The sequence below is a fragment of the Panthera leo genome, chromosome D2 (assembly GCF_018350215.1).
Source record: "Panthera leo isolate Ple1 chromosome D2, P.leo_Ple1_pat1.1, whole genome shotgun sequence".
Lineage (NCBI taxonomy): Eukaryota > Metazoa > Chordata > Mammalia > Carnivora > Felidae > Panthera > Panthera leo.
In genome coordinates this window covers 44,689,860-44,704,588 of record NC_056689.1, presented here as the reverse complement: position 1 = coordinate 44,704,588, position 14,729 = coordinate 44,689,860, and the positions used below count along the sequence as shown (strand labels likewise).

At 55.0% G+C, this 14,729-nt stretch overlaps 2 protein-coding genes across 2 annotated transcripts; both read right to left on the bottom strand.

The window, feature by feature from the left end:
• Positions 1 to 392: 392 nt before the first annotated feature.
• Positions 393 to 4,728, bottom strand: FAM25A (family with sequence similarity 25 member A). Its single transcript, XM_042908570.1, has 3 exons — positions 3,240 to 4,728; positions 1,517 to 1,579; positions 393 to 568 (listed from the first exon to the last, which is right to left on the bottom strand). The coding sequence occupies exons 1-3, from the start codon at positions 3,310 to 3,312 to the stop codon at positions 435 to 437; spliced, it is 270 nt and encodes an 89-aa protein (XP_042764504.1). The 5' UTR covers positions 3,313 to 4,728; the 3' UTR covers positions 393 to 434.
• A 7,348-nt stretch (positions 4,729 to 12,076) lies between these two features.
• On the bottom strand, positions 12,077 to 14,386 carry ADIRF (adipogenesis regulatory factor). Its single transcript, XM_042908193.1, has 3 exons — positions 14,247 to 14,386; positions 12,472 to 12,534; positions 12,077 to 12,269 (listed from the first exon to the last, which is right to left on the bottom strand). Exons 1-3 carry the CDS (start codon positions 14,305 to 14,307, stop codon positions 12,166 to 12,168), a joined length of 228 nt encoding a protein of 75 aa, XP_042764127.1. The 5' UTR covers positions 14,308 to 14,386; the 3' UTR covers positions 12,077 to 12,165.
• Between the last annotated feature and the right edge of the window lie 343 nt (positions 14,387 to 14,729).

The following is a 14,729-nucleotide window of genomic DNA, read 5'->3' as shown; positions in this document are numbered from 1 at the left end:
GCTAAACTCGCAATCAGGTTAGTCTATTGTCTTCCCTGAATCCTCTAAGGATTTCTTTGGGAAAACCCAAAGCACGTGTGAGCTGAAGTCTGTTCCTCCCTTGGGATGTCCTGAAGGTGAGGACACACGCTGAGGTGTCTGAAAGCTATATATAGTGTCTGGGGAAATGATCCCTGAAGAAATGTAGCACAGACCCTAACAATTCTTCAAGAGCTCCTTGCTGATGTGAGAAATCTCAGTGTGAGAGCAGCACAGCTGATCAATCATGGGGACCTACTGCCCCCCAGAAGGTGCACATGCCGGCCCTCTGCCCCTGCAGACACTCGGGACACAGGCAGCGTTGCCGTCCAAACAGGAATAAACCCAGGGCTCAGTGTACACATTTCACAGCTTTTTATTGAGATTCAGGAAGAGTCCGCTGGAGGCGGGTGTGCTCACTGTCCCAGCTTGCCCAGGCCTTCCGCTGCATGGGTGACAGCGCTTGTGACTGTGTTGGTCACCGTCTCAGTGACTTCCTTCACCGCTTTGTCCCCTGCCTCATGGGCCTTCTTTAAGGCTTCGCCAATGGCTGTCAGGAAGAAAGAGGAATAACGTCCGGTGAGCAAAGTAAACATTTCCAGCTAGCAGGGCCCGCGTCAGCTGGAGTGGCCTGCAGGGATGTGGCGGTCTTACTGGACAGTGGCCTGGCCTTGCTGGATTCTGCCCCGAAGGGACAGAGGGCAGCGGGGCTCCCGGAGGAACGCATTCAAACGTGGTTTTTGTTCCCTCCACAACTCGCGTTTCTCCAATTCTGAGTGAGGCGGCGCCTGCTCCTCCCAAGGGCGCGCTGCCTACTCAGACCTCTTTTCTCTGTCAACTGCCTGCTTGTGTCTTCTGTCGTTTTTATATTGGTCCATCGTTTCTATTTACAAATGTTTTTCCTCCCTTTGTGGTCTTTCTCCTGGCTTGGCTTATCGCATTTTTTTTTTATTATGGAAAAGTTGCAAGTTTTATATTACCAGGTCTATCTAATATTTCCTATGTGGCTGTCGGGTTTTCCGTCACAGTTGAAAAGATCCTCTCCTCTCCCATATTATCCCCAATCCACCACCTTCTCTTCTAACAGTTTAACGATTTCATGTACCTAATACGTGAGCCCTGGATCTATCTGGAACCTATCATGTTGTAAGGAATGAGGCACTTTTAGTTACACTACAGCACACACACATAAACATTTATGCAAATATACATGTAAATACACAGACAATCTCCTGTCTGAAATGTTTTGTCAGAGCGTGCTGCCACATAGTCTTTTGTGACCCCGTCTCCTTAACATCCCACGGAAAGGACTGTCTGGATGGATCTTGCTTATTAGCAAAGTACAGTCTGTGGCCGCAGATGAGCGTAGATAATTGCATACCAACTGAAAGGATGCAACATCAAGGTCAGGGTTTGACCGGGTTAGGCAAAGAACGGGTTGCTCCCAGCATCTAGCTTCCCTCCTTCCCTCCTCTCCTGGCCCCAGCCTCAATGATACCTTTCTCTCCGGCCTCCTTGGCGTGTTCCACCACCTCCTTCACCACCTCCTCAACGGCATGAACTAAAAAGATGAGAAGCCCAGAGTGAGCGCAGTGCAAGCCAGCTTCTCCTCAAGGCAGAGCCCAGGACGTCTGGATGTCCTGGACGCCGCCCCTGCCCCACCTCTGCCCCACCTCCCAGTGAGACCAGGCAGCCTCACGAGCAGGACCCTCAGCTGCCTTAATTCAGAGACTCCAGCGGGCCTGGCTGCCAGAAGACAAACCTAGGCAGTCAGACGAGAGCACAGGGCCCTCCGTACCCCTTGGCCTGGCAAGGCCTGGAATGCAGATGAGCAGGCCCTCGTGCCAACGGGGCCCCTGAGGCCAAGGCGGAGCTTGTCTCCCAGGTCACCGCACCTCTCAGGTGAGCTGCTGTCCCACCACAGCTCCACTGGGGATGCCAGATCCCGAAGTCTCCTCCAGCCAAACCCGAGCCCCCAGAGCAATTCCTCCAACAGGAGGAACTCTCCCACCACCTCGGAGCTGTCTAAAGTTCGTGCGGCAGTTGCTAGAACTGGAAGATTTTGGAGTCAGAAGAACTGCTTCTGATTTTACCTCCACTCTGCACACTTGGTTCCCTTATCTGTGGAATGGGGATGATGCCGAACTCGGGGCCAGCGAGATATGCAAGAGAGAGGTCAACCCCAGCTGCAGAGCTAACATAAGAAATACAGACATGTTTGCGGCCATGCAGAACCCGAACAGTCAACGCGGACACCAGTTGTTTGTCACAAAATGGCAGGACTAGCCTCCCGCACAGAGTTGCTGCTGCATACACACCAAAAGGGTTTTGGGGCACCTGGCTGGCTCAGTCAAAAGAGCATGTGACTCTTGATCTTGGAGTCATGAGTTCGAGCCCCATGCTGGGTGTAGAGGTTACTTAAAAATAAAGTCTTCAGGGGTGACTGGGCAGGCTCAGTCGTTTAAGCACCTGACTCTTGATTTCGTAACAGGTTCACGAGTTCGAGCTCCATGTTGGGTTCTGGGCTGACAGTGCAGAGCCTGCTTGGGATTCTCTGTCTCCCTCTCTCTCTGCCACTCCCCTGCACTCTCTCTTTCTCTCAAAATAAATAAACATTTAAAATATATAAAATAAAATCTTTATTTAAGAAAAGGGTTTCTGGGGACTTTGAAGAAATTGAAAACGTCCTTTGTATAAACCCAGGGGGCTGACTTTGAACAGAATCAGACTTGGTGGTTTCTTAGTAAAGAAATCTTTGAGGCATTCAAGTGATGCTAAAAATAAAAACCCATTTTCTTGTTTCTGTATAGGACATTCAAAACAGGCTGCTTTGATATGGAAGGACTCCCGGGTTTCCAGAGGGGAGGATTCTAGCCACTGGAGGCTCACCCAGCACCTGGGCTCCCTTTTTGCTCCCAGGGGCCTCCTCTGAGCTGTGTCCCTCCTGCCTCACAGACCCCAGAAATGGGTCCGACTGAGGGAGGCCTGTTTGGGGGCAATAGACCCCTCATGACTCCACCCAAGCTGCCCTCTTCAGCTTCCACACCCCTCACTTCCTTTCTGTCCTTGTGGGATTGATGGGTTCCTCAAGGGGCCAAGGCCTGCCCCCAATCTGCTGGGATCAGCTTCCAACAGGCCCCATTGAGTCTGTCCCCACCACCACCCCCCCCACCCCAGCCTAGGGAGAAGGGCCAGGTGGAAAGGAGCCTCTGGGTCCTTACCAGCTTCCTCGGTGGCCTTCTCAGTGCGGTGGGCCAGGCCCTCAGCAGCAAGTTTCCCCAGACCTCCCAGCATTGTGCGGTGACAGGTGGCAAACCAAGCAGGATGCTGCGGTCTGGATCAGCGTGCTTTTATAGATGCCTCTGATGCCTGCCTGGGCTCTGGGGCAGGAGCCCCCGCCCCAGCCAGGTAGGAGATCAGGTGGTGAGTCAGCGCAGGCGGCGGCAGGAAGACGAGGCTGGGTGGGGCTGCCCCAGTGCCATGACTGCAGCCCTGCCCCTCTGGCAGTATGAGACCCTGACACCCGGTACTTGGGGACCCTCTGAGGGGCAGGGACAGGAGCAGGGCTGAGACTGGAAAGGAGGCCTGACTGCCCTGGGAGATGACAGGCACTTGGGGACAGCAGCCCTTCCAGTCCCCTGGGCTTCAAGCTCCCCATAGTCTCGGCACTGCTGTGTATCCAGACAAGGCCTAGGACTTGCAGCCTGCTATCCAGGATCCTCAGGGTGCCCTAGTCAGGGGCTTGGGGGTCTGTGGGCCTGGGGACCTGGACGGTCCCTCAGGCCAGGGGCACAAGTGGAATGGGCACCACTGACCTCCCCATTCCCAAGGACTTCAGCTCTGCAGTGTCTCTGCAGCTTTCATTGGAAATTTGAGGGGCGGGGGAAGGGGGCTTCATGGTGGTACCTTGCCTACAGCTGAGGAGGACATAGCATTAACCGGAAACCCAGTCATCCTGGCTTGCAGTCAGCTGCTTCTCGCTCACAGGAGCACCTGAACCCCTGCGCAGCCCCATTCAGGGGCAGGCAGCACAGGAGAGAGCCCAGCACCCCTGCACCTCAGGGCCTGGCTTCTCGGAGAGGTCCTGTGAGGCCAGCAGTGTCCCCCAGGAGGTCCTACAGGAATAGATGGAGGACCCCGGCACCAGTAAGGGAGGTACATCTGGCCCTGGCCAGAATTCCCAGAAAGCCACTCTACAGGCCCCTGATGCATCACATGCTTAAGGGGCCAGGCTGCCTCCCTAGTTACTCAGGTTGAAGAGTGATGCCTCAAGCCACATGTCACATGCCGCTTCCCTTACTCACCAGCCCAAACTTGAGCCTCAGTTTCCTCATCTATAAAATGGGGACAGCCACACCTTCCTGGCCATGTCACTGATAGAGGGATCATGTGTGCAAGTTCTTGGTAAATTTCCGCTCCCTCCCTCTTGTCACTGATTGTGCTAGAGAGGGGCTGTTCAGGAGTGAGCCCTGACCGACCAGTAGCGGGGGCAGAGGGCCGGGGACTATGACCCCAGCGGCAAGGAGTCATGAAAGAAGTCCTCCCAAGTCCTTGTTCATGCCATCCAGGCCAGGGGCAGGAGTCTGAGGCTGCCTGCCCCCATGCCTGTTCTCTCAGCCTGTACAAATGCCCAGGAGGGTGTGGTGAACCCTAATTAGTGTTTACCCGACTCCGGGCCCTCACCGCCTGGGTCCTACGGGGCTGAGGCCCTCCCACATTCCTGATTGGTATTAGGAAGCCCCAAGCTGTGGCCGGCCCCCATGGCGGGGGGCGGGGGGGCAGGCAGTGGGTGCTGTGGCAGCAGAAACTCTGGGTCACAGGGCCACACACACCATTCTCCACTGGCAGGAGTGGTCGGGTATTAAACCATCTTTGAGAGAAAGAACACAATAATACTACTCTTGCAACTATTACAGATGGCTGTGTGTGCCCCTGTGGACTCAGAAGAGGCTGTGAAGTGAGGGGCTCTGGAGCTTAAGCAGGTCCAGAAGACTGTTCTCCCCTCAGCACAGGCGAATTCCAGAGTCTTCTGCTCAGGGCAGTGCTGCCAAGGGTGGGGGACTTTGGGGACACAGTTGGGGGGAGTTGGGCTTAGAGACCCACAGGGATCTCCCTGGACCCAGCAAAGCTCCTTCCCTGTTTCCTCTGAGGTGGTGTGTGTCCCCCAGCCCACAGGGTCCCTCGCCGTGCTTGTTCCCCTGACAGGATGGTGGTGTCATCCAGTGTTTCTGGGACAGATTCCAGACCCCACAGACCCCTCCACACCAGTTCCCATCCTGGGATACTGTTCTCCCTCTCCTCTGGAGCTCACTAGCTCCTCAGTAGGTCCTTGCTAAGACTCAGTCCCTCCGCAGGACTCCGGTCCCAGGGCTAGTCCAGAGCCCCGCCCAGTACAGCCTCTGGATATGCTTTTCTTCCACTGTTGGCTACTGTTGCCCTTACCACATCACCCTCCCTGCCCGTGAGCCCCTGCTCCTCTGTAATGCACTGCCCTGGGAGGAGCACCCTGGCTCCAGTGACAACATATTGTGGCCCCAGATCTCCGGGCAAGACCGGGTCCAGACAAAGATCCCAAATGCCCAGCAAGGGGAAAGCGAGGGGCCTCGCCAAGCTGCCTGGGACCAGACGGGGGGACCCCTGACCTTGGTGCTCTGGCCCAGGGCCATTCCCTTTGGCCTTCCAGCTCCTGCTGTGACCAGCTTCCTGTTCTCTCAGCCCCGCCTGTGGATCACTGAGGGTGGTCTTCTTTCCAGGCAAAGAAACCCAAGACAGCCCAAGACCCTCCTAACCAGGGATGGATCCAGATGTGAGGGGCTGGGCTCCAGTGACTCCCGCAGGGAACATTACTGCCTGGATGAGTTGAAGATGACTCAGGTGGGAACCATCCCATCTTAGAAGAGGCCTGGCTCACCCTGCACCCCAGCAGAGCAGCCCTTGAACACAGGCACCTGTCCTGAGACAGAAGATCAAGTCCAGCCCCTGGGGCAGGACCATCAGGCCTTCAGAGGAGCCAACTAATCCTCCAAGCGGAATTTGTGCAACAACCCAGTTTGGCAAAGGATCAACTGGCTGCATCATCAAGTCACGGTGAGCCAATTTCTCATATGACAATTTGCCAACTTGTCAATTACCAGTTCTGAAAAATAAAAATAAAAAATGCTTATTTTAAGTGTTCAAATACTCAGGGCTGTCTTACGTCTAAAGTGATAACTTCTTGTGTGATCTGAACTATGGTTGCCTATCCTCCTTCCGCTTTCTCCTCCTTCTGCTTCAGGGATTTGAGCTCACAGTGTATACTGAGCCCACATACCCTGCACACACCGACCCCTCCCAGCCACAGGGAACCAAATCCTGACTCCTGGAGATGTTTTGTGGCCCCTCGGCATGTCAACATCACACATCCATGGATGTCAGTCAGGATTCTGTTGGAAATCAGGGCACATCAAAGGGGTTCCTAAGGAAGGGACTGTTCACAAAGCTGTGGGGAGACTTAAGAGAACCAATAAAGGATGGCAAGGTGCCCGGGGACCAGTCATGGTGACAGTTGTCACCACCCTGGGCCTGGAGGGGTAAGGGTAAGGAGCAAGGCCATACAGATGCCAAGGAGAGCTGTGGCTTTACAAGAAGGTCATTCGACAGGAGCAGCAGCAGAGGAACCCAGCCACTCCCAAACCACGTCAAGCAAGGAGGGTACATGGGGAACAAATACCTCTCCTCTCCCTCTGTGACCTAGCCATGTGTCGCCCATTGGCTGAACCCAACTGGGACTGAGGGCGAGAGAGCCCTGGTGATGCAGTTCAGGAGGACAGGTTCCTGGGGCGAGGGCAGGGAGGAGCAGGCAGAGAGTGGATATGGATTCTCTGTAAACAGAATACCAGCTCAGCCTGCCAGACTGCCAGGTCTGGAGGCAACAGGGCAGCAGCTTAATTCTAAATAGTCCCATTTCTCCTTCTTGAAACCATATGAAGGAGGGGGGGGGGGAAGGAGGAGGAGGAGGAGGAGGAGGAAGAGGAGGAGGAGGAGGAAGGCAGCCCATCATCAACACACACACACATCAAATTTCTCTTCAGAGAAGCTGGGAAACCATGCAAATCCAGGAGCAGGTGAGACCAGCAGAACCAATGTGGGAAGGCAGGCAAGTGCAGAAGAGTGGGAGAGACCCGGGGAGGGGGTGGGTGGTCTCAGGTGTTGAATGAGAACTCTTCGAGACAGAACTAAGAACCTGAGCAGGTGAAGGAGGAAGCAGAAGATGCCCAAGGATCTCCAGAGGTGTCAGACATAAGACCACCACCTTCCAAGAGTGAAGAGAGCCTTTGAAGAAACAAGGGCTAAACAAACCCCTGGAGGCTGCAACTGGGAAAAGAGAAGGCTGCCCGTAGAATCTTCTAAAAGTCAGTTTGGTTCTAAGAGACAGAGGGGTGGAGGGGTCGCGGCTACACAGGTGAGTCCAGCACTTACATGAAAAAGGGGCAGGCTCCTGAGCAGAGGAGTCTGGGTGAATCCCCTGCCCCTACCCCCAACCCAGACTCCCACTGCCATCTGGGAAATGCCACTTCAGATTTGAACTTCAGATTCCTGACAGCCTCCAGCATCAGGAATACAAGGGTTTTACGATTAATAGGGTAGTTTCTGTCTTCCAACTCAGTGTTAATTGAGTTACAAAAGTAATATAGTTTTCCTGTCTTCCTCACCCAGACTCCCCTGACGGGGGTGTTCACATCTTACACAACCACAATACAACGATCAGAAGCCGGGAATTAACATTAGCATATTTAGCTAAATTAAAATCTAAATTTAGTCAATTTTAACTAAATAAATTAAAATTATTTCAATAATAATAAAAAAAGTTTTTATTTTAACTTTTTAACATTTTTAAAACAGAAAATGCCAGGGCGCCTGAGTGGCTCAGTCGGTTGAGCGTCTGACTTCAGCTCAGGTCATGATCTCGTGGTTCATGTGTTTGAGTCCCGCATCAGGCTCTGTGCTGACAGCTCGGACCCTGGAGCCTGCTTCAGATTCTGTGTCTCCCTTTCTCTCTGTCCCTCCCCCCTCAGGCTCTCTCTCTCTCTCTCTCAAAAATAAAATAAACAGTAAAAAAATTTTTTTAAATATTAAATGCCACACACAAAAATAGAACACAATGAATCTTCATGGATACATTGCAATAACCCAAGAGGCCTAGCTATAACAATTATGAGCTCAGACCCCAAGTCTTCCTAGTCCATCTGTAAATATTTTATTCTTGAGGAACCTTCTATTTTTTTTAATGTTTATTTATTTTTGAGAGAGAGAGAGAGAATGAGTGGGGGAGAAGCAGAGAGAGAGGGAGACACAGAATCTGAAGCAGGCTCCAAGATCTGAGCTGTCAGCACATAGCCCGACACAGGACTCAAACTCATGAGCCGTGAGATCATGACCTGAATCGAAGTCAGGCGCTTAACCAACTGAGCCACCCAGTCGCCATGAGGAACCTTCTAGCAGACTAATTCCAACCAAGTAACAGATAGCAAAACATATTTTAGCAACAGGAATAGCAGAGAGCTTATAATATTTTCAGTTGCAGATCTAAGAGAAAACAAAGGTGTGGCTCAGGGTAGAGGAATGGAATGTAAATGCTTTCAAAAAGTAGAAACTAGAGGGGCACCTGGGTGGCTCAGTTGGTTGAGCGCCCGACTTCGGCTCAGGTCATGATCTTGCTGTCCGTGAGTTCGAGCCCCACATCAGGCTCTGTGCTGACAAGCTCAGAGCCTGGAGCCTGCTTCAGATTCTGTGTCTCCCTCTCTCTCTGCGTCTCTTCTGCTCATGCTCTCTCTCTCTCTCTCTCTGTCAATAATAAATAAACACCAAAAAAAAAAAAAAATTACAAAAAGTAGAAACTAGAATGAGACAAATAACAACCAAAAAGGAGAAAGAAAGAGAAAAAGAGAGAAGGGGGTTGAAAGCAGAAAATAGAAAACTCTGCTCCTTGTCTCTCATAAAATTTGCAATTCGACAGGAATCAGAGCTGAGAAGTCAAGTGGAACCAAAATGGAACCTGCCCTTGTCTCTCTTTTTAGTGACCTTGCGTTTAGCTAGTTGAGGAAGTAGAACCTGGAGAATCAAGAATCGTTTGGAGGAACTGCTAATGGAAGAATTGCTCTTTGGATCCTTGACCAGGACCCAAAGGTAGAGTGGCCACGGTCTGGGCTCAACTAGCCTCATGACCCTCATGGAGACAGGCCTGGGCTCCTATAGGCTCCCATGGGCTCCCCTGGTGTTGCACCCACTGTGTCCCAGACGTGTAGCAAAACCAAGTTCAAACTGGCCTTCCCCCCATTCCCACGGTTTGCAATGTTGGGAAGAACAGAGGCACATAGAAACAGGCATTTGCATGGTACATGGGGCATCAGGAATGTGGAAGGGGCTGCACCAAAGAGACGGCACCCAGGGTTCATCTGACAATATGCAAACTCATTGTTATCTGGTAGGAGAACCAAAGGAGGTCAGGCTTGTGTTCATTTAGCAGATGTTGCCAGAGCACCATTCTAGGCACTGGCGTGCACTCATCAGTAGAAGGAACTTGGTTGCAGCCCCATGGACAACCATCAGAGAAGCATACTGGAAGGGTCTCGTTAGAATAACTGTGGAAAAGGAGGACAAGGTATGAGACTGTATCAGCGGTTGCTGGACCCATCCTGAGTGTGTGTGCGTGTTGGAGGATGGACAAGGGAACTGAGATCTGAAGAATGAAAAAGTAGGAGCTCTAGACAAGAATGGTTAATGGAGGAGGACAGAGAGTGGTCCAGGCAGTAAAAATAGCACATGCAAAGACCCTGTGGTGAGCAGCAACATGATGTCAAGGGAAATGGAAAAGGGCCAATGTGGTTGAGGCAGAGAGGGCCAGGGTGTTGAGAGAGGAGGCTGGGGAGGCGGGTGAGGCCGGCCAGTGCAGGATGCTGGCTGGCATCCAGGTAACATGGGGATTGAAGCTTTTGTTTGTAAGACAAAACCTGATTCACAGTGGCTCAAACAATGAGGGAAACTGCATCCTCTTGCTAGCATGGCAGGCTGAAAGACTGGTTAGTTTAGGGACTGAATAAAGTTGTGTTTTCCTTAGGCTTGTTTCTCCTGTGGTTACATGTGGCTGGCACAGTTCTAAGCATCATTTCCAGCCACAAAAATGTCCGGTGGAAGAGGGGGGACTGTTTCTTCCCTTGTCTGTCTTTTTCTGAGGATGGAGAATATTTCCTAGAAGCTCCCAGGCCCTCAGATGTGACCTCCCTTCTCCTTGGCCAGAGCTGGGCCCCACACCCATCCCTAAGGCAATCTCCTGGGGAGTGCAGGATGAAAAGGGATTGCTGGACCCACGAGGATTTCTCTCTGAGTCACCAGGGGAAGGACTCACACCAGAAAATATGTGTGGGCTCTGCCACCCCAGCCCATGGGGTCTCCCCCAAGCTGTGCACCCCCCTCCCCAGGTGGTCTCTCCTGACCCTGGCATTCACTCCTTGGAGGCAGGGGCCCCTGGAGATGCTGGAAGTGCCCTCACACTACCCAGGTGTCTCTTTGAGGACCTTCTCTTTGGACCAGAGGGAGCAGCCTTGGCCCATTTTGCAGATCAAGCGAGGCCTTCTTTCCGGTACAGTCAGTAATAAGGAAACAAGAATGGAAGCTGGTTTGGCCCCCGGGTGAGGATGGGAGACGCTGACCTGACCGGGAGCGGGAGAAGATCTGTGGCCGGCCTGGGAGGGTTCTCAGGTTGGAGAAGAGAAAGGTCGCTGGAGCAGAGCTGCACCCACAGGTACACCTGGGCCTGGGCGGGGCGCCACACGACGACACTGCTCCCTGCTGGCGGCCGTGCGAGGCCTCCCATGAAGCCGGCCTTGTGTCCACGAGTGAGGGGAGACTACTCTTTTCTCTCTTATCTGCCCAGAATTGGGACGTGTCATTAGTATCTTTGAATGGAAACGGCTTGGCTACGTACGTGCTCGTCCAGAGAGAATAAGATCCTCACGGGTGGAGGGAATAACGTGAGCAAAGGCTCGGAGGTGGGTAAGGGGAACGCGGTGTGGCAGGGGGTCCGGATGGAGGGGGCCGCCAGCGCCAGGCGCCAGGGCTGGGCCTTATCCTGTGGCAACTGTGAGTCACCCTGCAGCGGGGCGTACCGGGGCTGGTGTCGCGTGCGTGGACACGTGCTGGGGGGGGGGGGGGTGGCTAAGTTTGCGGGAAGTCTAGTCCCTCTAGGGACCCTGTGGCACGAAAGGGCCGGCCTCCATCCTGGAACAGAAAGTCCTGGTACTTCCGAGCCGGAAGGGGTGCTCACGGGAGGGGGTCGCGCGCGCACGTACACCGCCCTGTACCCCACTGCAAGCCCACGTGCACCACCCCCCGCGCCGCTGTTCCTCCCCCAGGGGGCGTGTCGTGGGCGGGGCTACTCTCGGCTGCAGCTCCGAACCAGCTCCAGTCCAGCCGCGGGGTGCGGCGGCTCCTGGCTTGTCCTAGCCTTCTCGGTCCTGCCCGGTGACTCACCGCCGGGTGGGGCCGGCACACAAACACCCCGCGGGCGGGGACCGGGGTGCGGCGAGGGCTTTAAGTGCTGCTCCTGCGACTCTGCGTCGTCCCCAGAGATCCCGCCACCTGAGGTCCTCACAGGATCCCAGCGAGGGAGCCCCGGTGCTCGCAGCCTCCAGGCGCAGCTAGCGGGGAGAAGTTCCCGAAGCCCCAGCCCTTGGGGCCCCTATTCCCCTGCCCTGAGCTGAGCCCCTCGAGCATCTAGGGACCAAGTATCCCCTCCTAGGAGGCGCGGGGTTCCTGGAGCTGAGGGAGCGATTTGGGAACGGGGACCGGGTGGCTCCTGAACAGAACGGGAGGCACACATACTTCATTGAACTTCGGATAAGGGAGCATCTGGATTTGCGGTTGAGACCATGGGAAAAGAATTCTTGGACAGTTCGTCTGGGTTTCCGAATTTGGAATGCCAGAACTCTGGATGTCGGGGCTGGGCTTCTGCACACTGTGCAGGGCAGGGGCGAGAGAGGGCTGGGCCCGGCTTGTGGGGAGGAATGAAGTGGACAGGAGGTAGGAACATGTGCTTTAATAAGGCAGCAGGCCAAGGGCCTGCCAAAGCCCAGGGGCTGGAGGGCAGTCACCCATGTCTCCCTTCTGTCGTTATATGAGGCCTAATTTTTTCCCAAAACCTGAGAAAGTCTCAGAGGCCTGGTTAGCAGTCTTGTCGATGGTTTCCTGGGTGGCCTTGGCCACCTGGTCCATGGCTGGGGAAGGAAAGGAGAAAGCAGGTGAGGGCCAGGCCCTGGGAACCAGAGTCCTCTAGGGTTAGCCTGGCCTGGGTCCCCATCCCCAGGAAGCAATGTGGGCAGAGGGGCTTCAGAGTGGAGGGTATGTCTGGCTGAGGGCTGAATAGGGTGGGGAGTGTTCTGGGGCTGCCCGCCCTCCTGCCCACCAGCCCCACCAGACCTTTCTGCCCTGCTTCTGTGGCTTGGTCCACCACTTGCTGGGCCGATGATCCTGCCGCAGTCACTGGAACAGAGAGATGTGGCCCTTAGCCCCTATTGAGACACTGCCGACCACAGGGGCCCCACCATTGCCACCTCTATCTGTTCTCTAGAGTAGTGTGTCCTACAGGCCCAAGGGATGGATGCCATCAAAGTAAAGTCCTCTGACTAAAAAGTCCTGTGCCAGTGAGGCATAGGGGCCCTTTCCATGCCTCTGGGGTATTCTTCTTTATTTATAACTCTAGGCTCCTCCCCTCTGGCCTGCTTCTCTCTTCATCTCCAGGATTGCAGAGAAAACATCCCAACAGAGGCTGTAGCTGGCATCTGGGTTGTGGCTGCTCCTGGGCACCGCCCGGGAAGAACCCTGTCCCTCTTTCACAATTTCTCCCCCAGAAGCCTGGCCCAGATGCCTGAATTCCCACCTCCAGTGCACAGGGGCCCCACCCTTGCAAGGCCCTTTCACCACTGCTTCTCTCCCATGCCTCTCCCCAGAAGGCACACAAACAATGATGCTGGTGCCTCTGTGGGCATGCAACTTAAGGCATTAGGAAATGAAGTCCAGAAAGGAGGTGACACTTCCAAAGTCAGGCCATCTCCCCTGGACCAGAGTTTGTGCCTGTGGTGAACAGGGCTTCCAGGGGCTCAAGTGGGTCCCACCTGCTAGGGGAGCAGACAAGTGGCTCCAGCCTCCAGAGACCTGACTCATCCTTGCAGCTGAACCAGAAAGAAGCTGCTTTTACTCAGACCCTGGGTCAGGGAGGTGTAGGGGGGTCAGGCAGGCCCGGGGTCTGTGGCTCACAGAGGATCCTGTGGGTCCTTATATGACAGAACCAGTAGGGGCCACAGAGAAGGAGCTTTTGCACCCAATTTACAGATGGGGAAAGTGTGGCCCAGAAGAAAGGGTCTTGTAGACAGGCTTCCTGGTAGCATTTTAGTTTCAGGGGAGCAACTGTGGGCATTCCCTGGGGTACTGATGAAGGAGGGGGTTAGTTTGGGTGTTGTCTGTTCGTTGGGATATGTGCAGCACAAATTGGGAGCTGGAGTCCCAGGGGAGGCCGAGCAGGGCTGGAAAAGCCACAGCTGGTGGGCCTTAGGGCAGGGGTCTCCACACATTCCCTAATCCCAGTCCACCCTATGCCACCCCAGCTGTGTAATCTCAGGTCCCAGGAGGAAAGAGCTGGAGGTGGAGAAACAAGGCTGGGGACCTACCTTCTGAGGTGAGGGGTGAGAAGGCTCTCTGGGTGAGGACTTAGAAGGAAATGATTTTTTTCGGTAGGACGGGGGAGGTAGGGGAACTCAAAGCCGGGTGGTGGCAGGAGGAGCCCCTTCTGCCATCCCATCCGGTCTAGTGCGCCTCTGAGACCCCAGCGAACAGAGATGGATCTCTCGGTGCATGGGGTGTGAACTGCGCTCTCTCCGTGGACCTTCACCCTCCCCTAAGGACCGAGGTGGGGCTCCTCACGATCGGGGTGTGGCCGCTCCCCGCCCGCGCAGTCTCTTTATATTGGCTTCTGGCAATGCCCACATCGCCCCGAACTCCTGGTGCACCAATGTTTCCCCACCTCCCTCAAGGCATCATCCCTTGGGCTGGGCGGGGTGGGCGTCCTGCCGGATCCCTGCATCTCAAGGGAGGGCCCTCAGGACCCGGAGCGGCCCAGCGACTTTCGGGATGCGTAACCCAGGACTTCTGCCTCCGTGAGTCCCTGCAAGTGCCCCGGGTCGCAGCACTGTCCTCACCTGCTTCCTGGGCCACCCCCTGCACTTGCTGCTTCAGGTCCTGCAAGCTCTTGCTGGCCATGACTGCCGGGGGTCTGCGAGGTCGTCAAGGATAGCTGCAGTGAAGTTGGATCCTGTTCACCTTGGCTGTGACCGAAGCTCCAGCTCTGGTTTTTAAGGCGCCCCAGGGCTGTCCCGCCCCGCGCGGGGCGGGGAAGAGGGGGCGCGGGGCGTTTCCCAGCAGACCGCCCCGGGGACTGACTGGGCCTTGCTCCAGCTTCCACGGACTGAGAACACATCCTGGCCTCAGGCCGGCCGTGGTGGGAAGGCGGTGCGGGGTCTGAAGAGGGGCACGGGGCTGCAGGGGGTGGGGGTTGGATCAGGGGTCCACAGAGGGGCAGGAGTGGAAGGGGGCGCACACACCAACAGCCTCCACATCGGCCCGACCCCTTGTCCCTAACCCTGAGGATCCGGTGGGCGCTGGGTGAGCGCCAGGTCAGAATC